Genomic DNA, 27,958 nt, shown 5'->3' with positions numbered 1-27,958 from the left:
CCCGAGATACTCAACAAGACTGTCAATGTCACTCCTCGTGCGCGTGGGGAAAGGCCAAGAGCAAGTGCCACGGACAAGGCCTTGGAGTCTTGAAGAATGGATAGCGAGGGCTACCACGGCGGCGGCCTGTGACCGTGAACCGAGTTGAGGGATCTGCTAGCGACGGCGAGTGGTTGAGACGCGATCTGGGACGAGAGTTCCCGGGGTCTGAGCCTTCTTTCTCCACATGCTGGAAGCCGGACCGAAAAAAGAAGGTCGCGACCTTGGTATATGCTGTCTAATGCCATCGCTTGCCGCCTGCTGCACGCTATATTGCAGTCGAGTAGTGGTATACTTTGGCAGCCCCGTGAACGCCTGCCACAGACTCTGAGACTTTCAAAATCAATAAATAATGCGTCAATCCGACCGACCGGGAGATGAAGCGGAGCCGGCCAATGTCATGGAAATTGGAGCCGACTGCTGTCGGGCACAGAGTGTGCACAAGTCGACATGAAGATGAGATCATTACTGCAGTTCAATTCCATAGGCATAACTCCCGACACGCATTCGAGTGCTTTGCAACAGTCTTCGAGTGAATGCACAAACAAGGTTCCGATGGTCTTCATGGGTACAGCATCTGGGGAGCTTAGCCCCGCGAAAGTGGGGCTCTTCCGCAGGCACCTACCGCCGCCTCACGTAGGCAAGCAGGCGCGAGAGCTCCAAACAAGACACTCGACGCACACTTCTACCAACTGAATCATCACTATCACTGCGCCGGCCCTCCAGTTGAGCTCGCAAACACAACCCAAACCCCAATCTCCACTTGATCGCCCACGGCAACAGCAATGTCCGACGACGATGATTTCATGCAAGACTCCGGCGAGGAGGAGTAAGTCGCAACCAACACTTTTTCACGCGGCATTACCCTCTGACACACTACAGGTACGACTTCGAGTACGAGGACGATGATGACGAGCAGAGCGGCGATGTCGACATCGAGAACAAGTACTACAACGCGAAGCAGCTCAAGGCCGACGACCCCGAGGCGGCCATAGATGAGTTCTTGGGGATTCCTGCCCTAGAAGAAGAGAAGTCGGACTGGTAGGAACCACGAAAATCTGGGGTGACGGATTTATGCTGACAATTTCATAGGGGCTTCAAGGGACTGAAGCAGGCAATCAAGCTCGAGTTCAAGCTCGCCCGCTACGACCAGGTAAGCATGGCGACAGTCAACAATAAACCCTAGCTAACGTCCATAGGCTGTTGAGCATTACAAAGAGCTGCTGACCTACGTCAAGTCGGCCGTCACGCGTAACTACTCGGAGAAATCCATCAACAACATGCTCGATTTTATAGAAAAGGCTGCAGAAGACGCCGATGCATATCGCTGCATGGAGAAGTTCTACGCCCTGACCCTCGACATATTCCAGAGCACCAACAACGAGCGGCTTTGGCTAAAGACCAACATCAAGCTCGCCAGGCTGTGGTTGGATAGGAAGGACTACCGTCAACTTACGGAGAAGCTCCGCGAGTTGCACAGGGCCTGTCAGAAGGAGGATGGGACCGATGACCCGAGCAAAGGCACATACTCACTCGAAGTCTACTCACTGGAGATCCTCATGTACGCCGAGACCAGGAACAACAAGCGGTTAAAGGTACGGCTCATCCCCATTCAATCTGACCTGCATCATCTTTAACATCATGGCAGGCACTCTACCAGCGAGCGCTAAAGGTCAAATCCGCAGTCCCGCATCCCAAGATCATGGGCATCATCCGAGAGTGTGGTGGCAAGATGCACATGAGCGAAGAGAACTGGAAGGGGGCGCAGAGCGACTTCTTTGAGAGTTTCAAAAACTACGATGAGGCTGGATCGCTCCAACGAATCCAGGTTCTGAAGTATCTGGTCCTAGCAACCATGCTGTCGGGTTCGGACATCAACCCATTTGACTCGCAGGAAACCAAGCCCTACCAGAACGATCCACGCATCTCTACAATGACGGACCTGGTCAACGCCTACCAGCTCGAAGACATTCACGGCTACGAGAAGATCCTGCAGAACAACCAGGATCTGCTCCAAGATCCTTTCATTGCCGAGAACATTGATGAAGTCACGCGCAATGTGCGAACCAAGGCTGTTGTCAAGCTCGTCGCACCCTACACACGCTTCACGCTGGCATTCATCTCGAAACAGCTCAAGATATCCCTCTCCGAAGTGCAAGAAATTGTAGGATTCCTGATAGTTGACAAGCGATTGCGCGGCAAGATCAATCAGCAGAACGGAACGGTAGAGATTGAGAGTAGTACAGACATGGATCGGGTGCAGGCGATGAAGGAATGGAGCAGCGCCATCGGAGCCTTGTGGCAGACGGTGCTAAACGAGGGCGACGGCTTCAAGTCAGACGAGAGCGGCTCTCAATTCACGCCTGGTGGTGGCGGGACCCAAAGCATGAGCTGGAATCAAGGTTCGATGGGGGGCAAGTCCAGTCGGGGTAAGGGCAAAGGGCTGGGGAGGCTTCCGGGAGTGATGGGCAAAGGATGACTTGCAGCATCGGTCGCGCGCGGTTCACAAGGCAACCTGTAACTGGGTTTCCGGGCAGGCCACGGAGCAAGGGTGGTTGTACAGTACCGTCACCGGGGGCGTTTCTCACCTGAAGTAATTGAGACATGCCGTCAGGTTGCTCAAGACAAGAGATGGGGTTGGGCAATCGGGTAGCACCGGGCAAGAGTTTGCGTGCACATGAGCGGCAGGCGTCTCAACATAGCATGTGGGCAGCGGACATGTTCGGTCACGCAGTGACGTGCAATTACCCACAGGTCAGCAGCGGTGCACTTTTGTCTGTATGTAACATGGCCTCGTTTTCTGGTAACAAAAGCCAAGGGTCCCGACTGCGCGGTCATCGCGGAAGCCTACTGCCACCAAGTGCTTCCGTGTCTCGATGCCAGTGAGCCCGTGAATCGAATCCCACTGTGACGCATGGTGATCTCAAGCTTCACTTGGCTGCTCTCGTACGAATCACAGTGGGTTTCCCGACGATTGCACTGCGCGCCGGGGAAGCGGGCACAGACGAGGGGAGTGTTGCAAGCGAACCTCTCAGCTAATGGCAATGCTCCCACGCCGTGCCCGCCCTGACTCGCATGCAGCGTGGGATCGGTAACTCGACTAGAGTTTATCTCGGGTGCGCAGGCACTTGTTTTTTCTGTCGCAGAAGCGCCACGGAGCGGCAGCGCGAATCATGCACTACAGGGCGGCCACTGCAACGTGAGGACTCGGACGCCAGAAGGCGGTCTTGGCAGGTTCCTCTACGCCATGGGTGTCTCGATGATGCTGTGCCGAGCGCAATCCACGGCGTGACACGGCGTTCTCTCGTCGATGCATGCACCACCAGTCTCGGATTCTGCAATTGTTCCGGTTGGCGGCGCTGCTCCAGCGCCTGCTACACCTGACAAGAGCGCAAGAGGCTTCCCATGCCGTCGTCATACTAGCCGTCTCGTGACTCTGATTCTTCCGCGGCTCTTTGCTCCGCGATTCCATGTTAAATGTGATGGAGCAAAGAGAGCACTTCAATCTCCAGATGCTAACCTATGGAGACTAGTGGGAACGTAAATCGATATCACACCCTGGGTTGGTGGGCAGCCGTTAGCTGGGTCGCCTTGGAAGAAGTGGCATAGAGCATCTCATAGTGTAGTTTCTTTTGCTCGATGCTCCCTGGCTGCTGGCTGTGTGGAGTGGAGTAGCCTCCCTCTTGTACGCCATCGCGCCCTGCCCTCTTCACCCAGCAGATATCCGGTGCGACTGAAATTTGGCCGTTTCAAAGCGGCTGAGCCATAGTGTTGCAGACTGTTCTGGTGCCTGGCTGATTGAATTCCACTCGCACGCCGCGAAGATCCCCTCCTGTCTCTCTGCCATATATTGGCGTGTGCCCCCTGGACGCCCGTGAGTATCACAGCAACGACACAGCTTCCAGCCTACTGCCGCCGCTCTCTGCGCCTACTAAAGACGCTGCTGCCCTCGCCAGCAGCCCGTCGACGAATTGTTGCTGAGATTGTTTGCGCGTTGCCGAATCTGTCGTGGAATCATTCCGTCCAATTACTAGCCACTGAGGCCAGTCACGCACGCCCACGGCCCCCCCAAGTAGCCATCTGAGCGCGCACGGCGGGGAACTGAAAGCAAAGCAACCACGCACACACAACACGCACATACACACACGGACACGGACACACTCATAGCTCCAAGGCGAGATGAGCAGACAGCCGGTGTTGACGGGCTATCGCCCTCAGGGCCAGCATCATCCACATGCGCACCTATACCAGGGCTACTATGGAGTTCCGGCTCAGAACCACTACCAAGGCGGATTAGCGTTTGCTATCCGCGCGCCGGTCCTTGCTGCCGGGAGCTATAATCACCACACTGGCCACCACCACCCAGGCCAACAGCATCGCAACCCCCACCTCAACATGGCCGCGTATCCCTCCGACGACGAGTACGCCCATCTGCAAAAGCTGTCGAGCGAGTACGAGCCTGAGGCTACTGTGAGTCTGCTTGCGACCATATCCGCCGAAGCGCGCTGACCGCCCAAGGGCCCACTCGTTGGAGAACGCCAAAGCAGCGCTGCCATCACGACTGAGTATGCTGCCGCAGATCCCGTCTTCCAAGTCAAAACGGCTGCGCTGCCAGCCAAGTATGCCTTCTTTCGCACCTGCCGTGGCGATGGCCACTGCGGATGGCGGGGTGAGTGACCATCACCTTCTTTTGGTGCTGTTCCATTCGCTGGTGCTAATAGAAACAGCAATCGCCTTCACTTATTTTGAAGCCTTGCTACGTGTGGGCAACGTAACCAAGCTGGACCACGAAAAAGGCCGCCTCGACTCGCTGGGCAACATGCTCGCGAACATTGGTTATTCGCGCGACATCTGGATTGACTTTGCCGAAGAGGCATTCGAGCTTCTTGACAAGCTTGCCAACTCGCGGCGCAACATGGACGGCCAAGCCGAACATGTTCTTCTCCGTACTTTCAACGACATGAATGAGTCCATGGCAATCATCACCTACGTCAAGGCTAGTACTCTGTATCTTTAGCTTTTCCTGACGCTAACCCCGTACCAGCTCCTAGCCAGTGCTTGGGTGCAGACGCACGCAGAAGACTTTATGCATTTTGTGGACAACGGCGACGTCAAAGCATATTGTTCCAACTACATTGAGCCCACTCAGTGTGAAGCTGACAATGTTGGCATTGCTGCCCTTGCTGAAGCGCTGATCAAGCCTGCTGGATTCGGTCTCGAAGTGTGGTACTTGGACCGCTCACCAGGCGAAGAGATCAACCGTAGCTTCTATGCAGAACCAACAGACGCGCACCATCGTCCTATTGCCGGCGCCCCTATGCTGAGACTACTTTACAGGCCGTAAGTTTGCCTTGCATTAGACACTGCTTCTGCCTACTAATCCTCTCCAGTGGCCACTACGACATCCTGTACAAGGCTGGAGACGTACCCCAGATCCAGCATCAGCCTGTTCCCCAACAACAACCACTCCATGTCGCCCTAGCCAACTACACTGACGAATTCATACCGACTGCAACAAATGTCGGCGACGTCATGAACATGATCCCAGGAATGTATCCCTCTGGTGTTGGACTAGGCCAGCGGTGGCCCTCGCTTCCGTACGACTTCAGCCCCAGTCCTGCCTCCCTTCCTCAAGTCACGCCTGTTCAACCATATGCTCCGACGCCAACGCCTGTAACACCGGTTACCAGTTCCCACTTGGACTTCGTTACACCAATCCATTCTAGCAACCCAAGCCAGTACAACCCGCCGAATCATCACAACATACACCTCGACCAACCTCCTGTAACACTACCAATACATCCTCCACCGCCACCCGTGAGCATCGAGCGAGCGGCCCCTATGGGCGTTGAGAGGGGTGGTCTTTTCCGACCTTCAATGTACGAGCTAGAACCGGGTTATGGCTCCTCAATGCAAGTGCAGCCGTTCCAGACGTCCATCTTCCGCAAGTAGGTATCGGCCCGATAACGTGTTTGACGTTTACTAACTTGCTCAAGTTCGCACTTCAACACCGCGCACTTCATGAACCCTGACTTTGAACCCGAGCAGTGGTGTCCGGACGGCGAATACTCCACGGGCAACAAAGGTCGGCACAAGTCACACTCATCCTGAACGCCTTTCTTTTACTTGAATTCGACACACGCGCTCTCCTGGTGGCCTTTTCCCAATATCTTAGCGACTACTAGCGTGGCGTTCATCGAGCTTGCCCTGCTTTCTGGCATCCTGCATCATACTCTCCACGGCCTTAGCACCTTAACGACGAATGAAGACCGATCCCAGTGTTAACCATTTTCGGAATATCGCTCCACCACCCTCACACACGCAAAAGCGATGGTGCTTTTAGTGTCCCCATTCGGGCTATCTAGCCACACGCAAATGATTCCAACCTAGCATTCATCCACAATCCATTTTCGTCAAAAGGGGGGCGGGGTGCTGTACTGTTTTTCTTCCTTACAAGCCAGCCCCGCAAGGACCCACGACCGTGACGAATACCAAAGACTATCTGCCTCAGGGTGATCGACCTTAGAGTTGAACATCTATATTGGGTTTTTCTCCGTTCTTTTCTCCAATGGCATTATTAGCGATCACTCATCCCCTGGACATGTTTAATCATACACTTTCTCTCTCACTTTAATACAAAACACTATTCGGTATGCGCGGGCCTCTCTGTCAGTCTAAAGTCCACGCCCCCGTTACACTGGAAGAAACACGAGACTGCGACATGGACGCCATGCGCACTCATCACTCAAACTCTTGGTCCCCACGACAGGCTGCCAGCCTTTTACAGGTACCCTCGTTCATAATCCTACGTTCTCAACATGTACCTCGGCTTGTGTGGAACAGGATATATCACAGACTGGTGGCATGCAGGGGTCCATGTTCCAGTTATTACACGGAGGAGCTATAGCCGAGGCTAAGGCGCCTTTGTTACCGCAAACAGGCAGTCTTGTCGCGGATAGTAGCATGATGGACAGGATGAACGGGATAGACCGTCAAAAAATAAAGCAATTTAAACCCAGGTATCTGGCTTGCTGAAGCACATCAAGTGATGTACCAGTGACGCGTTCATGTCATGAATGTCGCCGTTTAGACCCCGTTGCATCCGACAGGAACAGGACAGGCAAAACGAGAAGCTCATATAAGAGAGCGCTTTGTTTTACCTTTCCAGATCTCAGGCATTGAAACCACAGAAACAGCCGTCATTAACGACACTCTGAGGCCTCCAAGTATTCCCTTCCCAACTGGCCCCCACGTTACACTTTGTCAAAAACCCGGGTTATAAGATCGGCGGATAAATTCTCCATCCATCGGACGATCGCCTACAGCAAGCACTCTGATCCTAAGCATCGCAAAAAGGTGTGATGGTAGTTGCGTGGCCTCGAACCATTATGCATGTGCGAGCAGGGATGGCGTAACGCGCCTTGCCCGATGCTGGGCTAGCGAATCGACAATCTCGCGCATACGCTTACTTACGGTCACTCTACACGACTTTTGCTTTTTTCTTCTCATGGGACGGATACGTATGGGAGTGCAGCATGGAGGGGTCAGTGAGACGGGAAGAGAGCAAGGCTGGAGGCTTGCAAGATCAAGATGGTTAGCGAGGCTAACGGAGATGATCATGTTTACGATTTCGGGGGGGCGGAAGAGGTGGGGCATATACGACATACGCAGTTCGCTTCACCTCACGGCACTCAAGCTACGTAGTGCTGATCAGATTTTTTTTTTTCCTTTGTTGTGTGATGTACAGCATTTACAGGGGATAGGGACATGGCAGCACAATAAATTATTCGTCCACCGTCTTTCCCGTACACTCTCCCCCATTATTCGGGAGGGCAGGTGTGGTTTGTTGAACAAATCAGGATTGCATTGGCAGCATCTTCGAACGGCTGTTCGCAGGATCGGGGGTGGTAGTCCGATAGTCTCGGTTCTCCCCTTGCGAGTCAGGTGTGCAGCAAGGAACAACGCTCCACACTACCTATAGCAGAACGGCCGTTATAGGGCCGAGCGAGGTCGCACATATGCGAGTCTACTCACACCGCTCGAGACATGCCTTAAGCTTCAGTCTGTTTCGCCCACCATAAGTGAAGCTTGCTGCTCATGCCGAGTGGGTGCGGGCTCTTACAGTTGCTGATCGATGTTGGTGTCATGTCCCACTGCAGCAAGTTACGCCGTCTCCAACTTCCTCCGCACAGTTTTCATCAGCAAAGTATCATAGCATGGAGCCTAAACCTGCGGCGTAAGCCAAATAGTAGCACAACAGGACGGGTTGAAGAGCTGCGTGATCAAAAACCGGCAGCAGTCTCTATATTTGGCCTTTTATCCCGCAGTGCAGCTGACGTTGATCCAAGCGTGACATGCAAGACACGGCATCGTGCTTGGGCAGCGCAGTAAAGTTCGTCAGTAGTCGTACAGTTGCGAGGAAAAAGCTGCATAAGCTACCCCGCTCTGTGCCATGTCGGCTTGAACTGGGCTTGGCTATGTGTTCGATGAGTCTGAGCAGGCGTGTTGTGGTCTTTGCGATAATGGAACTAGTGCGTTGAATACAGAGGTTGGTCTTGATGGTCTGAAACGGGCATCTTTGGAATTTTCCGGCTGGGAAACGTGGGTGGCGGTATCGAGACGGAGCGTCTCTTATCTGGTATTGACCAGGCTTTGAGTCCTTGGCCATATTGTGGGATAGCTACTAGACGAAGAAGAGACTAGACGCGTGTACACACTATACGTCCAGATTCGGTGCAATGGTGACGCCAAGATACTCGTTACAGGTACGTACAGCATCTGTTCCGACTATGCTGCAGGGGCCGCCTTATCGCGGAGAAACCAATTTCGCATCATCGCCTTTGTATGCAGTTCTGTCGTTGTCGGTTTCAGGCTTCGTCGGCAGCATCGGTGCCATCTGAATCGGGCCCGGAAGTGGCGTCTGTGCCGTCGTTCATCTCCACGTCCCCGTTGGTATGGTTGCGGTTTCCGCCGTTGGTAAGCCTCTTTTTTGCTCGCGCTTTGGCACGTTCTGCCCTCTTCTTTTCTTGGCCCATGAAATAGTCCTTCTCTTCCCGTAGCTCTGAAAGCTGTGCGAAAGTAACCTTTTGGATGCGTTGTAAGCTCGCAAGCTGTCTCTTCAGTTCTTTGACTTCGGCCTGCTGGGCATTGCCTGATGCATCAGACACGTTCATGCTACTATCATCCAGTGCCATAAAGTCGGCCGTCGGGGCAGCACCACCCTTTGGCTGAGCAACCCAGGAGTCTAGCTCAGCTAAGCTCTCCTCTAGCATGCTGGCGGGGAAACTGGGGTGTGTGAGGGCCTCTTCGAATGCACTTGTCCCCACAGATTGCGTCTCAGTAGCAGAAACGTGGTGACTAGGCAACCGCCCATTCAGCTGGAGGTTCAGGGTGTAATTTGGCGGAACCAGGCCATTTGCGCTGCTCGTGAGTCCTGCATCTTGCTTTGGCTTGACAATGGTTGGGATCTTGAAGGCGGGTTCCGCTGCGTTGGGGAAGCCAGTGGGTGGGAGGAATCGGAGATTTGACACGGGACCTGGAAGATTAGCAGGAGTCGAAAGATAGTTTGCCTTTGCGATGTCCCAAAGTGCTATCTTGCCGCTGGCATGGCCCGAAAGGAGTGAAGTGCCATCCCAGCTAAGGGTCAGACTGAGGGCTCCACCAAGCTTCTGCGAGTCTGCACTGAAGCGGCTCTTCGGTGACGGTTGTATCGGACGATGAGACGAGGCGCTATCCCGAACAAGGTCTATTGAAGTAGTCTTCTGCACATCATCGTAGAAGTCAATGGTCTGTAAGCTGCCATCGGCGTAAGCCACGTAGAATGCCCGATCTGCAGGGTCGAGGGTGACGGCGGTAGGTATCTCGGGCAGTAGATATGTCCTCAGTGCTTGTCCGTTGTGGTAGTCCCAGACTATGGCAGACTTGTCCGCTGATATTGACACGGCAATGTTGGCCGTGCTCGCGCTGTGCCCGCAGGCGATGGAGGATATGGGCCCGCGGTGGGTAGAGAGGGTGTGCATGGGCGAGCGCGGGGCGTCGGGAGAGAAGGACAGTATCGAGGCCAGTGGCCATACGTGAATCATAGCATCGGAGGAGCCCGAGAGGAAGAAGTTGGAGGATGGGTCGACAACAATGCTCGTGACTGGCTGGAGATGCGCCGTGGACGTAGAGACGAGACGGCCCGAGCAGACCTGGTGCATGTGTTAGAAAGGGCGCCGACTGCCAGGGCTGTTGCAGACTCGAGACTGACCTCCCACGCCAATATGCGCCCGCTCTCGGTCCCCAGCAGCAGCACGCTGTCGTGGGCTGCGAGTGCGATGCTGTGGATCCTCTCCGGGAAGGGGACGAGGGCCTCCTGGTTGCCCTTGTCCCTGCTGTACACGTGCACAATGGCCTTGTCCGACTGCGCGGCGAAGACGTGTGAGGCGCTCACAGCTATGCCGTTTGGCGCACTCGCGCTCTTCTTCAAGGCATGCCGCTGGGCGACGAGTGGCTGGAACTCGTGGATGAAGATGCCCGCGTCTTTTGTGACGCCCGTGTTGGGCTTTGTCGATGCCGAAATGGCGGCGACGAATTGTTCGGTGAGCATGGCCGGGCGGTTTCGCACAATGTCGTTGTCGCAGAGTGCAAAGTTGCAAGCTCTACCCAGAAACTTTTTGGTGGATCGTCTGCAGCCTGAGCGTCTGTGCAGCTAACTAGCCCCCGCCGAACCAACTCGTCGTTCCGGACACCGCTGCCCCCCTCACCCCTTCCCTCCCCCTCGATATGACGACAGCTTTGCTCGCCATCATCTCTATCATACCAGCGCCAAGAGATCCATGTTTAGAACACTTCTTCTTCCGGCTCCAGGCTTGGCGCACGCTGCCCGCCTTCTGACAGAATCCGGGCGTATGTGCTGACGCCTTGCATTTACGAGGCCTGCTGGCTGCTGCAGGGCAACGGCCATCTTACAAAGCCTCTGATGACCACTCTTCGTCGACGGACCCGCACAAGACACTACGAGCATTTACCCCACAGTTCAATGGCACTCCATGACTAAAGCATTTTGACTAAGAGCCTAGGACTCCAGGGCTGCTTCAGCTGCTCCCCAAGCTAGTCTCCAGCTCTAAACTACTTCTCACGCCAGCACGGCTTTCCAACTCTGAAGGCTGAGATTGACAGGACGAATGCTATCAGTAAGCCCCTTGTAGTCTAGAGTATCATCCAAGACTACCACGAAGGATCATGCAGCTTAGCAAGTTGGAGTCCTATCGAGTCCCCGAGTAGTACTGCCTGAATGCCCAGAGTCAGCACTGCCAGCCCGCTGACCGATGTTCTGGCCTGTACCAAACCGCTTGTACCAAGCCGGATCCGACTAGCGACTGGAACATCTCACGGATATGGTACTCAAACTAGATTATGGGGCGGATGGAGAATCAAGGGATTGGCTCTGCTGGCACAAACGAACGAGTAGACTTGATGGGAGCATGTAACCCCGCGCACCTGATGGTCCTAGACTTGCACTCTGGAGCTTCGGGGAGCGCGCTCTTTGTAGAATGCGGCTTCAGCAATGTCCTTGGCAAACATATATATATCTTACGTGCTTTCCTACATCGATTGTTCCCATACCGAAAACCCAGAATATTGATCCAAAATGTCTCTCGAGGAACTCACAAGCAAGTCGTATGGTACGTAGAAACTCATATCGCTGCAGCAAGTCTGATCCTGATACTGCATCACTAACTGTTTGACATGTTCAGACTACATCGTCTGTGGAGGGGGCACGGCAGGTCTGGTCATCGCCGCCCGCCTCACAGAGGATCCTAACGTTACGGTTGCTGTCCTGGAGGCTGGCGGTAACGGACTGAACGACCTGTTGATCGATGCACCAAACATGTTCACCCAGCTCTGGGGCAAGCCCCAATACGACTGGGACTACAAAACTGTTCCACAAGTACGTTTCTGACGTAGTTGCGACTGATCTGACCTAACGTTCTTGCTAGGAGGGTACGGCTGGCCGTGTACATGGCTGGGTTCGTGGGAAAGTTCTCGGTGGCAGCAGCGCTGTCAATTACAATATGTTCAGGTAAGCCCTACCCCCCCATCTTCAACCGCCCGTACCGCACATGTTGAATTCTGCGCAGTATGGCTTCCAAACAGGATCTGGACAACTGGGGAGAGCTTGGAAACAAAGGCTGGTCATTTGACGATATGAAGCCTTACTATCGAAAATTCGAGACATATCACTCCGCATCAGAGACCTTAGGCAGGGGTGTCGACGACAAGTACCTTGACAAGTCACTTCGTGGCACCTCTGGTCCAATCCATGTTAGTAACCTACGTTGCCTAACCCGGATATTTTATTGATGAAACCAGATCTCCTTCCCGAGAACTGACGTCAGCTGGGCTCAGAATGTGTGGCCCAAGACCATAGTCAACGCTGGATATTCCCCCGCAAAAGATCCTCGTACTGGCTCAGCCATCGGCGGCTTCAATCAACTCAGCACTGTTGACCCCGAGCACAACAGGCGAAGCTACGCTGCGCGCGAATACTACGAGCCCAACGCCGATAGGCCAAACATGACTCTTATAACTCATGCGTTGGTCTCCAAGGTCGAGCTTGAGAAAACGGCTGAACAAATCAAGGCTACAGGCGTCCACTTCACCGTCGATGGCACTACACACATGATGAAGGCGCACAAAGAAGTCATTGTCTGTGGAGGGACCATCAACTCACCGCAGCTTCTTGAGCTTTCCGGCATCGGATCGCCTGATGTACTTGGCAAGGCTGGTATCGAGACTATAGTGGATCTTCCAGGCGTTGGAGAGAACTTGTGTGATCATACAGCGAGTGGTTTTGTATTAGTAAGTGACTACATGACCATCGCCATGTTCCGAAATACTAAGCTCCATCAGGGTGTCAAAGACGAATACCCAACCGCCGAAGCTTTCAAGGACCCAGCCGTCATGCAACAAGCCCTGGAAGCGTACGTACTATCTCTGTACAAGCTACATGTGAGACAGATACTGACTTCGTACCCTAATCTTCAGGTACATCAACCACAAAACCGGCCCTTTTGCAGGACCGCCTACCACGACAGGGTTCGCTTCTCTGTCAAAGATCGAGCCCGACTTTCCCAATGCCGAGTCTCACATCCAATCGCTCCTTCAAGACTTCTCAAGCAAGCATCCGGACGCCGACCCTGCAGGTCGCGATCCCATACTTGCGCGCCAACTCCTCGATCCCAAGGAGGCAGTCTGCCAACTTGTCATGCTACCCACTGGTTTTCAACCACATCGTCCAGATGACGCAAGCAAGCTATTTCCTTTAGACGAAGAAGGCATGTGGTGTTCACTTGGCGCATGCAGCACGCGTTCCCTATCCCGTGGTACCGTTCACGTCAAAAACTCCGACCCAACCACGCACCCAGCAATTGACCCAGCTTACTTCTCGCACCCCCTCGATCTCGACATGATGGCTCGCGGCATCCTTCATTGCGTCTATCTCACATCTGTTGAGCCCCTTGCCTCGGTCTTCCGCCGAGACCCTGACGGCAACATCATATTGTCCAAAAACTTTAAATCGCTCCCTAAAACGTTGGAAGAAGCCAAGGATCTTGTGCAGAACAACACTGTGACAGAGTATCACCCTGTTGGTACTTGTGCCATGTTGCCCAAGGAGAAGGGTGGCGTTGTGGACGAGGAGCTCAGAGTTCATGGTGTAGATGGGCTGAGGGTGGTGGACGCAAGTATCTTTCCGACGCACGTACAGGGCAATATCGTTAGTCTGGTGTACGCCGTTGCGGAGAAAGCGGCAGATCTGATCAAGGGTGTGAGGATCGGGGGCGGAGATGGCATGGACGTTGTGGAGAGAGTGGACAGTCCCTCTGTGGAGTAGTTGGGAAAATGTGCCGCATTGTTCATGTACATCTCATACTGCTTCTACCTCTTCTGTGAATGTACTAGAAAGAACAGCAATTCTTTTGCCAGATGCGTGCCGATATCAATTCCAGGCCGCCTGACGCCAACATGTTGTGAATGCCGATATACACCAAACGTGAGGAACACAGCTCTGAAGAGAAACCAATGCCAACAGGTCCCTATCCACGAAGCCAAGACTCGTCTCCGCCAGTTAGATAGATTATGGAAATTACGGCAACCAAAACATGGTTTTCGCACCGCGATTGCCGCAATGACGCAGCCCAATCTTACAACCCCCTTGCACGTGCGTACGCCCAAGCGTTCCTTTGAACGAACTTGCCCAATCTAATCCGGCAGGAGCACTGCAACATGAAACCTGCTTTGTACTTTCCTGTTGTAGAGCATGAGAAATTAGATAAGGAGTCGCTATATAATCGAAGCAGTTCCTTGGATTTCTTGTTTTGTAGAATAGGGACGACGTTCGTGTTGTTCACCTTGACGAAATCCCTCGATAGCAGCGGTGTCTGATCTGGCGACTACTCACTTGCGTGCAGTCCTCGTATCGACAAGAAAGAACACAGCATCCCAGCTCCAATCATGTCAACGCGTAGATCCGGTCGCGCAACCAAGGAGGTCAAGTACACCTCTGCATCAGAAGGCTCAGATTTCGAGGACAAGAAGAAAAGAGCCAAGAGGCAAACGAAAACAGTGCACTCCAAGGAAGGCACGACCACCACCAAGAAGACATCAAAGGCAGCCGGGACAACGAAGACGGCTGCGCCCAAGCAAGTCACCAAGAAGCGCGCTGCACAGTCTGACGACGACAACGACGACGTCTCCGCCAACGATAATGATGCCACGACAACCTCGACAGCGCACAAGCCCAAACGCCAAAAGAAAGACCCCGCAACACTCGCCGCAGAAGCACAGGAGAAGCAAGCAAAAGCCGACAAAGCTGCGCACAAGAAAGCTTGGCAAGATTGGCTCTCGTCCCACAACGTCGAGGGCGAGTTGCTAGAGGAAGAGCCGGGCAAGGACGAGAGTATCACTCAGACGGATGCGCTCAAGAAATATGGAGTCAAGAAGGAGGAATTGAATTCGCTGCTGCGGTTCGAGAAGAAGAACCCGTTGTACCCGGGTATGATGAAGTTGTTCCTCGAGGATGACGTGAGGGAGTTGGCGTTTAGGAAGATGGGTGTGTTGGAGGGTGTGCAGGGAGACGACGAGGACATTATTAAGAAGGGCGAGGAGCTGTGGACTGAGGAGCACAAAGACGATGTCGATGTAGAAGAGAAGAAGCCTGTGAGCACTGAAACTAAAGTAAAGGACACGGCAATAGATGAGAAAGCAGACAAGCCAGCCAAGACCAAGAAACCAAACAAGCAAGATAAACCAGCCAAAACCGAGAAACCAAAAAACGAGAAGACGCCAAAGCAGAAATGGGCAGCCTATCTATCCGCAAACTCCATCAACGAGGACGGAAAACTCGCCGAAGAGCCGTCCGATGCTATCAACCAAACCGAATGTAAGAACAAGTACGCTTTGACGCCAAAGGATCTGGCGTGCCTCCCTTACTTTCCCAAGAAGAATCCAGCCTACAGAAATACCACAAAGTTGTTCAAGGAGAGCGTGGTCAAGTCGTTGGCGTATAGGAAGACTGCGGTGCTGGCGGGGCTAGAGGACGATGAGAAGGATGACGAGGCGTTTCTGGAGAAAGGTCAGAAACTTTTCGACGAGCAGCATGGTTCAGATGAAGACGAGTGACTAGATGTCACGAGTGTCAATATGTCTTAAAATCAGGACTGGTGGAATTTCTCGCTATTCCACTATTATGTGCTCTCGCTTTTTGTGTTATATCCTCGCTTTTCATGCTCCAACTTGTGTAACTCCTATTACAAAGACTCATCACCATTTGATGGCCTTCTTGAACACTGGGACGTCCTCGAAATTATCCACGCTCCATTTCAACTTTCCGTCCCCTGTAACCCATGCACCTTGATCGGTAGCCTTCAACCCAGTCTTCTCGTTCTCGCTGATCTCGTGCTTACTAGCACCGACGCTGTCCTTCGCTAACCAGATGATGGGTGTCTTGCTGGTAAAGGCTGGGTTGAGGTACGCCTTCTTCAGATCCTCTTCGTCGTATTGTGGTTCTTCGTCTTCGTCAAAATCGCCATCGCGCAGCCAAGCCTTCAAGGCAGTATGGCTACCGAAGACGTGTGGCTGCAGAAAGCGGGCCAACGGTGAGACCACTTTGGATGGTACACGGGTCTGTTCGCTTATGCGATTGATCCTCGACTCTGCGTGCTCCAAAGCATCCGACTCGCCTTCTTCTGCGGAAGAGAGCAGTGGTGCTTGCTCATCGTCTTCGGATTCTAGTGCAAGATCTGCGGGTAGGTACTGCTCGAGAGGAGCAAAGTAGCGGTTCGTGGTATAGTTGAACATGATCGTGGTCATGAGCAGAACGACAAGCATGATCAGGGGACCAGCCGCGTCGCGTAAGCTAAAAAGACCGATGAGACAAATCTCAGCGAGGTAGATTCCAACAAGGATATGCTGTAGAGAGAGCGTATAGGCATGTCCTTTGGTGTCAATCTTGGGCTGTGCGGTGTATAATAGCTGGTATCGATAACTCCAGTAGAAGATCACGAGGCCGATGGCGGCGAAGCCAAGAACAAGAGGTGCAATACAGGCGTAAACGATGGCTACGAGAGATCAGTAACATGCCACTTGCTACGTCCAGCAAAACTTACCAATTATGACAAAGTTGCCATATTTCGGGAAAAGCTTGCCCCAGGCCATGCCCCTCATCGTGATGTAGCTGTTGTACTTCTGGCGAGGCGTCTTGTCGAAGAACTTGTCGAAGAACCAGAACGAGAGCACGTCTGTGTAGTTTAGTATGTTGCTCGGGGCATTAGTCAAAGCCTGGACGACAAAGTATGCGAGGTATGTGTTTGATGCTCTTGGGAGACGCTCTGCGAGAAGCTGGGGTACAGAGCTTGGGTCTTGGAAAATTTGTGATGCAACTGCCGCAGCACCTGAAGCAAGTGTTGTCACGAGAAAGACCTGGAGCACCTGGAACACGAAGTACCACCTCAGCACCTTGATCTCAATGACAATCTTGGTCGGCTCTCCAAATGTAGTAAAGATGTCTGTGCCGTGTTAGCTAGAGAACAGCAATATCGGCCAGCAGAAAACACTTACATCTGAAGATGTTCGGTACATATCTGGCTAACGCGCTCAGCACCAGTGGAGGTAGTAGACCACTCAGAAGGTTCATAATCCCCGATGGGATGTTGTTGAGAAATGCCAGCCATTTGAAGTTCTCAGCGAGATATTGAATATTAGAAAGAGCACCGACTATGCCGACTGGAATAGACCAAAACGCAATCGTAGCGATTACCAGAGTTAGGGCGACACCACTCTGCGATATGCGACGTGCAGGCGCTAGGTTCAAGTTGGCCCAGATGACTTCGTTGGGCGTGGTTCCTACGAAACGAGGCGTAAGAGAAAGGATGTCAGCCGACGCGATCTGCTGGTACGCTCGCTGAGCCGCAGGTTGCGTACGGAACTCTACAAAGACTGCTGCAGCTCCACCAAGATTCTCAGCTGTCTCATTCGACTCGCGAGCCCTCTCGATGTCGTCCTCTTTCTCTCTAATCTGGTCCCGGTAATAGCTGATGCTGTCAACTTCCTTGCCAACGACTGGTGTCTTGGATTTGTGTGTGAGCCGCAGAGATTTCTTCATCTGCTTCGGTAGTTGCTCATATTTGATGTTTCGATTATGGCTCTTTCCGACTTCTTTGTTGACATTCAGGATCAGAGACATCTCAGCGCTCTCCAACTCCTCGACTTTGGAGTTCCTCTGCGAGACGAGGGACACCAGCTTCTCGCCCTTAGTGACAGGCCAGATTCTGACTGCATCGTCTCCGAAAAAACGCTGCATGTTGCCCTCGTCGAGAGCTGCAGTAGGTGCCGAGAGGTACAGTACGGTACGTGAAGACAGCCTCTTTGCGTTCGTTTTCGAGAGGTTCCATGCTTGTCGTAGTCCGATGAGCCAGAGTCGTTCCCGCGCGACCGTGAACATGACAAAACTGAAGAATATCCAGGCCACAACAGCATGCGCATAAAGATAGTCCTTGTTCTTTACATTGCCAATGCCAAAGCGATTGAGCTCTTTTGATCTGCCGCCACCAGCCCAATTGGCAGGCAGAAGGATAGGCCAGGTGGTGAGAGCGCCGACAATACAGATGAATATCAGGGTCCTCATGAATCGAAGAAACAGGTAAGAATCAAGCGACTGATGGTAAAGCACAAACTTATCCGGGACGGTCCTCATGGTGTGGATCCAGTCGAAGTAACCCGGCGTCTTTGGACATGGCGTACGATCCTTTTCTGGTACTGTGCCAATGTACGTCCGTGGCGAATAGACTTTGGGAAAGCGATGTCTAATAAGGACGAACGCGACCATGTACAGCGTTGCAATGATAGCTGTAGGGACGAGAGCTGCGGCGAGTGCTGCGAGTGAAGATGGGCCGCTAGACTTCATGATAGGGTATGTTATTACGCGTGCTCCTGAGTAAAGCTTGGTTGTGGATGCAGGTACGTACCGACTGGACATGGCTGTCGCCATTGTCTTTGGCAACAAACACCGTCTGGAGATCCATATCTGATATCCGTGGTCGAGCAAGAGATAATTAGTAATATCTCATGTCGATGCAGGGTAGAGGGTCGGAGATTGGCAAAGCGGAGGGGGATGTGACGCGGAAGCTTTGCACGCTTCTGTCTGTGTTTGAATTAGTGTTGTGGAGAGGGACGGGTGAAGCCTGTCAAGGAAAGACGCCTATGACGTCGACGCGTTCAGGCGCCCAGCCCCCGGCCCCCAGCCATGTGGCGCGGATCCGTCTGGACAAGTGCGACTCACCTTGAAATAGCAACCCCGAAAAGCAAAAACACCAGCCAAGAACATGCAAATACAATCGGGCGCCGAGAAAGTTTGGTGGATTTCAGGGCGTTCAGTGCGAGCAATGTGCGTACGTTGAGCTCAGTTGAAATTATTACGAATCTATGCGCGCCGTGAAAACCAAGACGATTCCTTCCAATATCCATACAAGATTCTAAAACACGTGGTATCACGGCATCCAAACCTGTTGAGCTGCCCGCTACCCAGAACTCCATAGACCGAAGTTGTTCAGGAACGCCCAACACCATTGTATGCAACGAAACAAATGAAATACTGCTGAGCACACCTAAAGCCACAGCAGCCACCGCATTACTCCCATAGCCACACCGAATACTCTCTTGACAGACCCGACGAGCACGACAATGAGCCACAGACACCACATGAGTGCAACAAGAGCCCACTCCACCAGCATCCATCCGAAACCCCGGATCCAGCGCATTCGGCGTTTGCGCGTGCGGATCATGCGATCTATTTCGTCTGTAATCTGCTTGACTTGCAGTGGACCTTGTCCAGACACCTCACTCGTGATGCGCACAGCCTTGTCTCCGCTGTCTAGAATACGCGGCATGAGATCTGAGTCGACCATAGACTGCAAAGCCGAGATCTGGTTTGTGAGTTGCTGGAAGGCTTTGTCACGGAAGCTCTCAAGCGAGGCCTGTAAAGCCTTGGTTGATGACTCTAGGTCCTTGACTAGTATGCGCGCGGCGAGAACATGTTCTTCCTTGCGCGACACAGGAAAGATTTTCATGTTTGATGTAGCAGCAGCGCGCAAAAGAAAATCGGGAGGCGGTTCTCTAACAGCACTTGCTCGTCGTGTAATCTCTGTGGCTTTGACGCCTGAGCAGAGAAAGAGTGCGCGGACGCGAGCGATGTCTGCTTGGGTAACTGTGTTCGCATCGTTCTTGTTCCGGTCAACGGCATTATCATCACCGTCGGCGATGCTCCAATGTCTTCCGCCAAGGCCAGGTCGAGAGCCACTGCGCTGCCGGTTCACGTCCCTTAGTCCAGTAGGAGGCAGACCCGCTACGTATCCACCAGGCTGGGCGAGCATTTGGTTAATTCGCTCCTGACTGTGGCTGCGCGTAAGAGTGAGAGACTCGGTGAAAGAGTTTCCGGATATCGTGCCCAGATCCATGCGTGGTGGCAATAGCCGATCGACCCGAGGCGAGCGACTGTTCTTTTGCTCTCGCGCCTGGCGGGAGATGTGATGCTCATAATCTGAGTCATCATCGGCAATCGTGTGGATTGGCCGGAACGAGGGCAGTTCAAGATGGCCACGTTCTTTGGTTGTGATGCTACCGTCTGTACCTGCCGTAACGGTTCGACTGATCGGTGGTCGTTTGGTCTGCTTGGTTTTGGCCGGACCGTCGTCATCAAAGTCGACAGAGTTGCGGTCGGACATGGTGTCTGCGTCCGAGTCGTCGGCTCGGTCTCTTCTGAAGATGATATCGCCGACTTTTGTACTCTCGTTCTTGACGCCCTTGAAGAATCGAGTGACGGCAGAATGTGGCTCTTGGGCATCTCGGCGGCGGAGCTTATCCGGACTAGGCAAGCTACTGACACTATCGTTCTTGCGGTGACCGAGCAGATTCATCACGGCGCCAGGGGCTGCTAAGATGGCTGTGCCGATGTGTTTGTCGTCTGGCGTTTCCTCGCTAGTCTGCCGCGATCTTCCCTTTCTGTCTGTTCCAGCAGAGTCTGGGCGTAACTCATGCTTGTGATCTTCACTATGCTCATGCGAATGAAAGATGGTGTTGAACTTTCCTCGTTTCGCTTTCCTTGTCTGTGATTCTGATCGACTCGGAGGCGGTGACAGGTCACTACCGATGTGCGGGAATCGTTTGGCATACGGAGTGCTTGGTGCTGTGCTGTCCTGCTCATCAAGAGATGATCGAGGCTCCGTATCACCGATGGACAGATTAGGGTTCTTGCGAGGCTTTGGCGGCACCTTGAAGTTGCCACCATTTGTGGGCCGGGGAATGTCCAGCGAGTCTCGGGAAGGCTTGCTTTCAGAGGTAACATGTCCGTTGCGACCCCATTTGTTCGGTGTGTCTGGTGTAAAGTCAGGGGGTGGTCTGGTATCACTCAGCGACTGTCTAGCTTGTTGCTCGAGAAGCAAGGCCAGCGGGCCAATGTTATGATCTGGATCAGTAACAATACGAGCTTTTCGTCTCCTGGTATCAGATTCCGATTCTGAACTATCGCTGTCGTCATGGCTGCGCAGTCGTGAACCGCGTCTCGAATGTTTGCCTGCTCTCGGACTGTCGGTACGCAGCGCTGGAAGTAGCCTTCGCTTGCGCCCACGTTCGCTGCCCTTGTCGCTTTCGTCGCCTGTCGTGTGGTCGACTGCGATGCTGGGTAGGCCATCGATCCAGCTCTTTCTTCGGTCTCCAGAGTACTCTTTGCTGGCACGCGGCGAGAGGAAGTCTTTCTGCTGCACCTCCTTGGGCGCGTAGACCCTTCGGCCAAAGCGGTTTTCCACGAGCATCTTGTTGTCACCTTGCTCCAACCAGTACGCATCCGCTAGCAGCTCTTGTGGGCTGAAGATCCAGCCTTTGTGAGGTCTCGCAGGCTTCTGGGGTGCGGGTGCCACTTTATGGTCGTGATGGATTTTGGGAAGCTGTACCGCATCGTCTCGACGATAGCCGGCTCGTTTGGCCTGTTGTTCCACGCGATCCACCCATTCGCGGACCAGCTCAACATGCTCAAATTCTTCGGACGAGTGCTGGAGCGTCACGCGCTCCCGAGCCCTGCTCCGGCGGTTTCGAAGGTATTGCAGGGGGTTGTACGGCCGGCCAAGCTCATGCTGCCTGCCAGCATGGGATGGTACACGAGTGAGCTGCGCTTGGGGGCTGCCTGGGCTGCTGGTCGAAGTGAAGACAAAGTTGCCTGGGGCACTAGCATCGGGCTTCAGGGGCGGGAGGAATTCGAGGAGCCGGAGGTACTCGATACGGAGCTCGATGTATGCGCGGGCCTTTTCTACCCGTGCGAGCGTCGCAGGCGTGGGCTTGAGGCTCTGAGACACGGGAAAGGCAATGGATCCGCTTCTCTGCATCGACGTGGACATGTGGCGGGTGGGCGAGCTCTTGCCCATGGGCGATATGTTGCGTGACGTGCGGCGCTGCTCGTTGAGATGGTGCTTCAGACTGCCGCCAGCGCCATAGTTGGAGAAGCTGCCTTCCGGCTGCGAGGCAGAGGCCCGCCGTGGCTGCGACGACAGCAGCTGCCCGGTGTTGGTGTGTCTCCGCCGGCTCTCGCTCAGGTTCAGGGCCATGTGCACCAGCTGATTGGGGTCAATGGCCGGCCGCGGCGGCGCCGTGTTGGGCGAGGGGTCGCGGGTGTGGGCCGTCGATGGCATATCGAGTGCACTCGGCCTGGTCCTGCTCACGCGCACACGCTCGTCGTGTCGGTCCTGGAGACGGGCAGAGTCGGGCGCCTCTCGCGACCGAGGCGAGCTTCCTGCCGCCTCTTTCTCGTGCGTGCCATGGTGTCGCGAGCTGCGCTTGCCTCGTCTCTCGTCCCCCTCCCGAGCCTCGTGGTTGCCGTGGCGGTGGCGTGGCGCGCTGGCCAAGTTTGAGTCGAGGAGAAAGCCGCCAGATCTGCGGACGCGCTGCTTGGGGCGCGCAAAATCTTCCTCGTGCACCGAGTCCCTGGCCAGCAGGCCGCCCGATGCTGCTGCTGAGCTTGCCCCTACGCCGCTGATAGCACCTGTGCCGGGCCGGGAATCTTGGCTTCGCCGCGGGGACGAGCTGCTGCCCTCGCCATTGTCCGTGTATGCGCCTGCGTTGCTGGCAATGTACGTGTGTGAGGAACTTGCCCACCGGTCAGAGTCTCCCGACGGCCGGCCGTGGCTGGACGGTGCTGACATTGGGTGAGATAGCGGCTATGTCACCTCGAGCGGCCAGGGGGTCGCATGGCGATGACGACGGCTGCGCGGAGCAGAGGGGCGGCCGTGACCGTCGTGGCGCACCCAGGCGACGTCGCGACGAGATGTTCACGTGGATATCCTAGGTCGCACTCCAGCGAGGGCATAGAATCGTTTGTGGGGTGGGTAGGAGCCGCTCGTTGCGGTCCAGAGATTTGGCCTCGGGTGGAGAGCATGATGATCGCCTGCACCCCCTGTTTGTCACCCGTACGTCAAACAGTCGGCCCGTGTCCAACGCCTTCTTAGCATCTTCTCTCCACTGTCCAATTCACCAGGGCACTTCTGGCTTTTTTGCGAGACATGTAGTACAACGCGTTGCATGTCCATTCGAGTTTCGCTCACTCATCACAGGCCATCCACTGGCTGCAGGGAATGACCTAAGCAAGCCAACACACGAACACCAGATCCAAACATCGCATTCTCCGCTGTCAAAGACATGTAGTCATGCATGGCTTTTTCAGACACGTTAGTCTCCTCCAGCACGCCATCAAAACTTCAGGCGTCCAACAATACCGGTACTCTGGTAACGGCTTGCCTTGCCCCGTCTTAGTATCAACGGCAGTGCTTTAGAGTAAGCTAAATACTCGTCACCAGGAGTCGTTCTCACATGTGAAGGGCATACGCAGATAAAATTGACTTTCTTTCTCTCTTTTCTCACAACCAGTTTGAACGCACAAGAGCGCCTACTCTCAACACACGATAATATATCTTATCGAGTGTACATGCGATAGATGCTACGGGACATGCCATCGCTTCAAGACATATATGACTGGCATTGGGAATCCCTTGTTTGTCCACACCAAACGTCGTGCTAAGCTGCCTGGATTGCATTCAGAAAACCGACTGATCATCGCACATTCATCGCATTGCCCAACTACTTTGTGGTGTTCGTCAATGTCGTACATATATTTATATAGAGCAGTGTTGCGGGTAGCTTCGGTAGATGAGCGCACCTGAGTAGAGGTAGTGCTCAAAGTGAGAATGCTTGTCATGTCGAGCATTCTCCATGACGCCTCCATAGACGTGTCGCCAAATGGCCTGGACGCATTGTTAAGCACCGTATTGAGCACGTTCGAGTGTCGCTCCAGTGGGCTGATTCCATGCCATAATGCGAGCTACATGCTCAGCTCTTCTCCCGGAAGACTGACCGTTGGTTGCACTGCTTCCTGGCCACGCAACAGGACGGCCATGGCCCACGTCGGTCGTATCAGGTGTACAGTACTATGCCCGCTTCCGTAGCGTGAGGCTGGGTGGAAAAGCAACATTTGGTTCGGAGAGAGGGGCAAGCCGAAAATCGACTGATTGACCGGTGCGACTAGACAAGAACGAATTGAGCGTCCAAAGTCTGTCCATCTGCTAAAACTTGTTAATTTATGCAGCTAGAAGCAGTCTTCATGCAAAGGATCAAGTCGGAATGGCACGCAGGCTTCGATCGCTTTGCGACCGTTAGTTTTTTTTCTCCTGTACTTCCCAAAAGCGACGAGCCTTCTTGAGACCTGAAACGTGCATCCGGCCCTATGCAGGCTAGAAGGCTTACGAATCGATAAGCGTTTCTCGCACCTTTTACCTGCGTAGGGCGCGTGCGTTGAGCGGCGGGCGGGAAGGCTGACATATAGCGCGCTGAAGCCTGTCAGAGTAGCATCGGAACAACGTTGGAAGCGAATCAGACAGCAATCATCTCAATGGTGTGCCTCAACGCAAGGCATATGGCAGTTGCATTGGTTCAACAAAGCATGTCTGATGTTTCGCGGCCAATGCTCTGATGGCGGCCAAGATGGGCTGGGTACCGTGCCCGTGGTAGGGTCCTCTCATGCTCGACGGTAGATAAGGTTTCGTGGCTGTTGGACGTCAGCCTCAGACCAGGTGTGGACCGATCTTACGTGTAGTGCCCATATACCGGATATCCAAGTTGGCGACCTAGTCTGACTTGAGCAAGGCGAAGGATCCATGCCTTCGTACACTCGAATTGCGCCCCACCTGCTCAGGCGTGCAAGACTGAGAGCGCAAGATCAACATGAGCCAGTCGAGCGAGGGTGCAGCCGACCGAGAATGACGGGGACGTCGTGCTTCCTAGGTGCAGACGATGCCCTCTACAGCTGGAATCGAGGCTTGACGAAGCACCAATTGGGTCGCGGAATCGGCGACTCCTCGTAAAGCAAGCAAATTCCTTCGGTCGCTGATTCGCCCAGACCCTCGGCTCCGCTTGGGCCAGGAAAAAAGGCGTCTTCCGGTACTTGCGGAGCGAGGCTGAAGAGGGAGAAAAAGACGAGAGCAAAGGGCGGTAGCGGCTGATGCTGCCTTGCCAGAAGCATCGGGAGGGGTGGTACTGGTGTCGGATGATGATGCGATGCGAATTGTCAGTGTCTGGGTTTGGGTGTTGCGAGTTTCGGTCGCGCGCGGAACTTCTAAATAGGAAAAGCATGACCAAGCCATGAACCACAACAGCTCGCTCCCCCCAGCAAGCCCGACACCCTCCGCGCTCTTGGACTTGCAGTTCGTCGCGAGGCGGAATGATCCGAGCAGGGTTTTGGCGGCATCCTTCGTTCCTTTTGATTATCTGGCCCAACTTTACAGGGTTCCGCCACTTGATTCGCCGTGGTCTCGAGCAGATGTCCTTCAGCCTGAGGCAGCAGATCCAATAAGCACTCAGCTCGCCAGCTTGCCGGTTGTAGCGTGGCTTGCAGCTCAAGGCTCGCCCACTCACGATGGGAAACGAGGCTGACTGCGCCATTCCAGCCTCGTGCGCACTCCACTGGGCCCAGCAAAAATCGGGATATCTTGCTGCCTGGCCCCCCCGCGCTTCCCTGATCGACTTGGAAACACATTACACGTCCCTAGTACACCCCAGAATTCCGCTTGCCATTCTCTAAACCTGTCGGATTTAGCTGCCGTTAGAGCGATAATACTCGCCACACCAAGCGAGCCTCCCCAACGTTCGACTGTATCGGACCACGGGCCAGAATCGCACAGAACAACAAGATTCCAGCCTGGCCGGATCCTATCTGGACATCATCAAGTGCCGTCAGGTTTATGCCTCCAACAAGAACCAGAGCCAGGATGAAGCAAGATGCGCCGGCCAGTACCCCTACCGTCACGGATACCAAAGGTAGCGAGCCAATAGAGTCCGCTCCAGCACAAAGGGAAACCATTGTGACAGCCCCAAGCGTCGAGACGACGCCCAACACTTCACCGACATTCGACGCGGGCTCCAAACCTCCGTCACGCAGAGTCCTGCGACTAAAGTGTCCCGTCTGCTCCGACTATCCCGATGGCTTCCGCAGTGAGCATGAGCTGCGACGTCATACGAACCGCGTCCACAAAAAAGCACGGAAAGTCTGGGTGACCATCGACACTTCGCCCGACAAGTCGTTTCTGGCCAACTGCAAGGCATGCCAGACTGGAAAGAGGTACAACGAATGCTACAATGCCGCAAGCCACCTCCGACGCATGCACTTCCACCCCCATAAGCGCGGGGAGAGGAAGATGACTGCGGCAGAGGCTCGACGGGGTGGGAAACCTGGCGACTTGGATCCTCCCATGGAGGTGCTCAAAGCCAACTGGCTGCGAGAAGTAGACGAGATAGTCGGAGAAGAGAATGAACCTACCGAGGACGACGCTTCCATGTCCTTGTCGCCGACTCAGAGTATGCCCGCAGGGCAGCTACCGCTACAGCCACAGCCACAGCCACAGCCGCAGCCTCAAATTACTCCCATCAAGGCTGAAGCAAAGGCTCCGCCGACACCAACGACACCTTCCACCCGGTCGATGGCGATAGATAGCATAGTTGACAAGCAGGATGCGGCGTGAACACCGGGCCTTATACTAGGTGGTGGGCGAGAGGAACTGGTCATCTGTCTTCTCGCACGGCGAGATGGATTATGGATCGTCATATATACGCCCGGCAAACATACCCGATCGGACCGTATCATCTGGCACCACTTACTCTGCAGATGCAGCGACTGGTTCGCTCGATAGAGTGGGTCGGGGGATTCCAAGACCATGTTCGCTCATCGGCAAAAACGGCAATGATGATGGTGTGCGTTACTTTGATTTTCTGAGGTGAGACTCAAGGCGGAAGAATTGTTTGGCGTTGATGGGGTTGACAATGCGATGTATCCCCAGGCTGTCACTATTTTGCCGCAAGGCACGGTCTTTGGGTAGAGTATTAGATGGCAGCCAGGCTGAAACATGCCATTACACATGCTTGAGCAGACGATTAGGAAAAGACTGGGTTGTTCTTTGTCGATTTGTGTTGTGAGGTGTCCAGATGTGCATTCGTGGTGGTGAGTGTGATACACGGGAATATAAGAAGATACAGCTGCAAGCAAGAAGAAACCTGACGAGTACAACGAAATTTGAATCGTGTCGGTTGTCCAGAGGAGGAGGGGTATGACGGAAAAAAAAGTTAACGTGAGGTGCAATTAAGATACATGTCGATCAACGAAGGGGTAGTGGCGGATCGGTACACCCGACTCAAACGGGCTCGTGCGCAATCATCTGAGTGCTGCATCGTGAATCCTTCGAAGCCACCACACCATTGTTGCAGCAACCACGAGGTATGTCTCTGCCATGTCCGTCGTATACCAGCGTCTGCTTCTGCGCCGAGGCCACGCGCTCTGCATAGCGAAGCTGATGGTCTTGTCTAGCTGCATAATTCTACGTGCGTACGCGGTCGTCTGCTATGCGCTTCGTCGCTTTTCGATAGCCTTTAGCCCTACCCGCGGAGTCTAACATTTTGCAATGGCTGTGTCGCCTGCATACCCTCAACGCACCACGATTCGCTACCGTCGCAAATAGAGTGCGTGTCACTCGCCAAACATAGTGTAGAGCACAAGGTAGGGCCCTTGCCAGCAGCCATGCCTCTTCGACGGGCATGCGGCAATTTCGTCAACCTGGGACGACTGTACAGCGTCCCACCTTGGGGGTCTGTCCCGCCCTTTGGCCTCACCCGGCCGCAGTATAACTCTGTAAATCTAGGCAACCTCTACGCCCACAGTAGATCAAAGAACCCCACAGGATATGGATACTTTGAGGATGGGTCTATCTTCATACTTCCTTTCTCATGGCTTCCCCACGATGCCTTTGAAGCGCGTATGAAGATAACCGCGCATTTCGTAAGTGGGCCTACACCGAAG

At 54.0% G+C, this 27,958-nt stretch overlaps 7 protein-coding genes across 7 annotated transcripts; 4 read left to right on the top strand and 3 right to left on the bottom strand.

The window, feature by feature from the left end:
* The first annotated feature begins 709 nt into the window (after positions 1–709).
* ACET3X_004975 (uncharacterized protein) lies at positions 710–2,920 on the top strand. Its single transcript, XM_069451129.1, has 5 exons — positions 710–868; positions 922–1,080; positions 1,132–1,192; positions 1,239–1,634; positions 1,688–2,920. The coding sequence occupies exons 1-5, from the start codon at positions 825–827 to the stop codon at positions 2,516–2,518; spliced, it is 1,491 nt and encodes a 496-aa protein (XP_069307019.1). The 5' UTR covers positions 710–824; the 3' UTR covers positions 2,519–2,920.
* Positions 2,921–4,434: 1,514 nt separating this feature from the next.
* On the top strand, positions 4,435–6,150 carry ACET3X_004974 (uncharacterized protein; the record flags this gene model as incomplete). The annotated part of the gene is made up of 6 exons (XM_069451127.1): positions 4,435–4,509; positions 4,558–4,708; positions 4,767–5,035; positions 5,084–5,379; positions 5,430–5,987; positions 6,036–6,150. 6 exons carry the CDS (start codon positions 4,435–4,437, stop codon positions 6,148–6,150), a joined length of 1,464 nt encoding a protein of 487 aa, XP_069307018.1.
* Positions 6,151–8,906: 2,756 nt separating this feature from the next.
* Positions 8,907–10,627, bottom strand: ACET3X_004973 (uncharacterized protein; the record flags this gene model as incomplete). The annotated part of the gene is made up of 2 exons (XM_069451126.1): positions 8,907–10,229; positions 10,289–10,627. The coding sequence occupies 2 exons, from the start codon at positions 10,625–10,627 to the stop codon at positions 8,907–8,909; spliced, it is 1,662 nt and encodes a 553-aa protein (XP_069307017.1).
* A 176-nt stretch (positions 10,628–10,803) lies between these two features.
* ACET3X_004972 (uncharacterized protein) lies at positions 10,804–13,990 on the top strand. Its single transcript, XM_069451125.1, has 7 exons — positions 10,804–11,705; positions 11,778–11,971; positions 12,021–12,103; positions 12,162–12,345; positions 12,394–12,882; positions 12,934–13,004; positions 13,069–13,990. The coding sequence occupies exons 1-7, from the start codon at positions 11,672–11,674 to the stop codon at positions 13,913–13,915; spliced, it is 1,902 nt and encodes a 633-aa protein (XP_069307016.1). The 5' UTR covers positions 10,804–11,671; the 3' UTR covers positions 13,916–13,990.
* Positions 13,991–14,535: 545 nt separating this feature from the next.
* Positions 14,536–15,702, top strand: ACET3X_004971 (uncharacterized protein; the record flags this gene model as incomplete). The annotated part of the gene is made up of 1 exon (XM_069451124.1): positions 14,536–15,702. One exon carries the CDS (start codon positions 14,536–14,538, stop codon positions 15,700–15,702), a length of 1,167 nt encoding a protein of 388 aa, XP_069307015.1.
* Positions 15,703–15,843: 141 nt separating this feature from the next.
* ACET3X_004970 (uncharacterized protein) lies at positions 15,844–18,602 on the bottom strand (the record flags this gene model as incomplete). The annotated part of the gene is made up of 4 exons (XM_069451123.1): positions 15,844–16,640; positions 16,689–17,087; positions 17,140–18,478; positions 18,546–18,602. 4 exons carry the CDS (start codon positions 18,600–18,602, stop codon positions 15,844–15,846), a joined length of 2,592 nt encoding a protein of 863 aa, XP_069307014.1.
* Positions 18,603–19,184: 582 nt separating this feature from the next.
* ACET3X_004969 (uncharacterized protein) lies at positions 19,185–22,766 on the bottom strand (the record flags this gene model as incomplete). Its single annotated transcript, XM_069451122.1, has 1 exon — positions 19,185–22,766. The coding sequence occupies one exon, from the start codon at positions 22,764–22,766 to the stop codon at positions 19,185–19,187; it is 3,582 nt and encodes a 1,193-aa protein (XP_069307013.1).
* Between the last annotated feature and the right edge of the window lie 5,192 nt (positions 22,767–27,958).

Source organism: Alternaria dauci, chromosome 4 (assembly GCF_042100115.1).
Source record: "Alternaria dauci strain A2016 chromosome 4, whole genome shotgun sequence".
Classification (NCBI taxonomy): Eukaryota; Fungi; Ascomycota; class Dothideomycetes; order Pleosporales; family Pleosporaceae; genus Alternaria; species Alternaria dauci.
Note: the sequence above shows the minus strand (reverse complement) of the source record. Positions and strands in the feature narration are given on the sequence as shown.

Excerpts from the sequence above, each read along its gene's own strand:
- ACET3X_004972 (XM_069451125.1), top strand. The coding sequence starts at position 11,672 with ATGTCTCTCGAGGAACTCACAAGCAAGTCGTATG. Across the intron at positions 11,706-11,777 it reads ACTCACAAGCAAGTCGTATG|ACTACATCGTCTGTGGAGGG; the intron begins GTACGTAGAAAC and ends TGACATGTTCAG. Across the intron at positions 12,104-12,161 it reads GTCAATTACAATATGTTCAG|TATGGCTTCCAAACAGGATC; the intron begins GTAAGCCCTACC and ends AATTCTGCGCAG.
- ACET3X_004975 (XM_069451129.1), top strand. The coding sequence starts at position 825 with ATGTCCGACGACGATGATTTCATGCAAGACTCCGGCGAGGAGGA. Across the intron at positions 869-921 it reads CAAGACTCCGGCGAGGAGGA|GTACGACTTCGAGTACGAGG; the intron begins GTAAGTCGCAAC and ends GACACACTACAG. Across the intron at positions 1,081-1,131 it reads GAAGAAGAGAAGTCGGACTG|GGGCTTCAAGGGACTGAAGC; the intron begins GTAGGAACCACG and ends ACAATTTCATAG.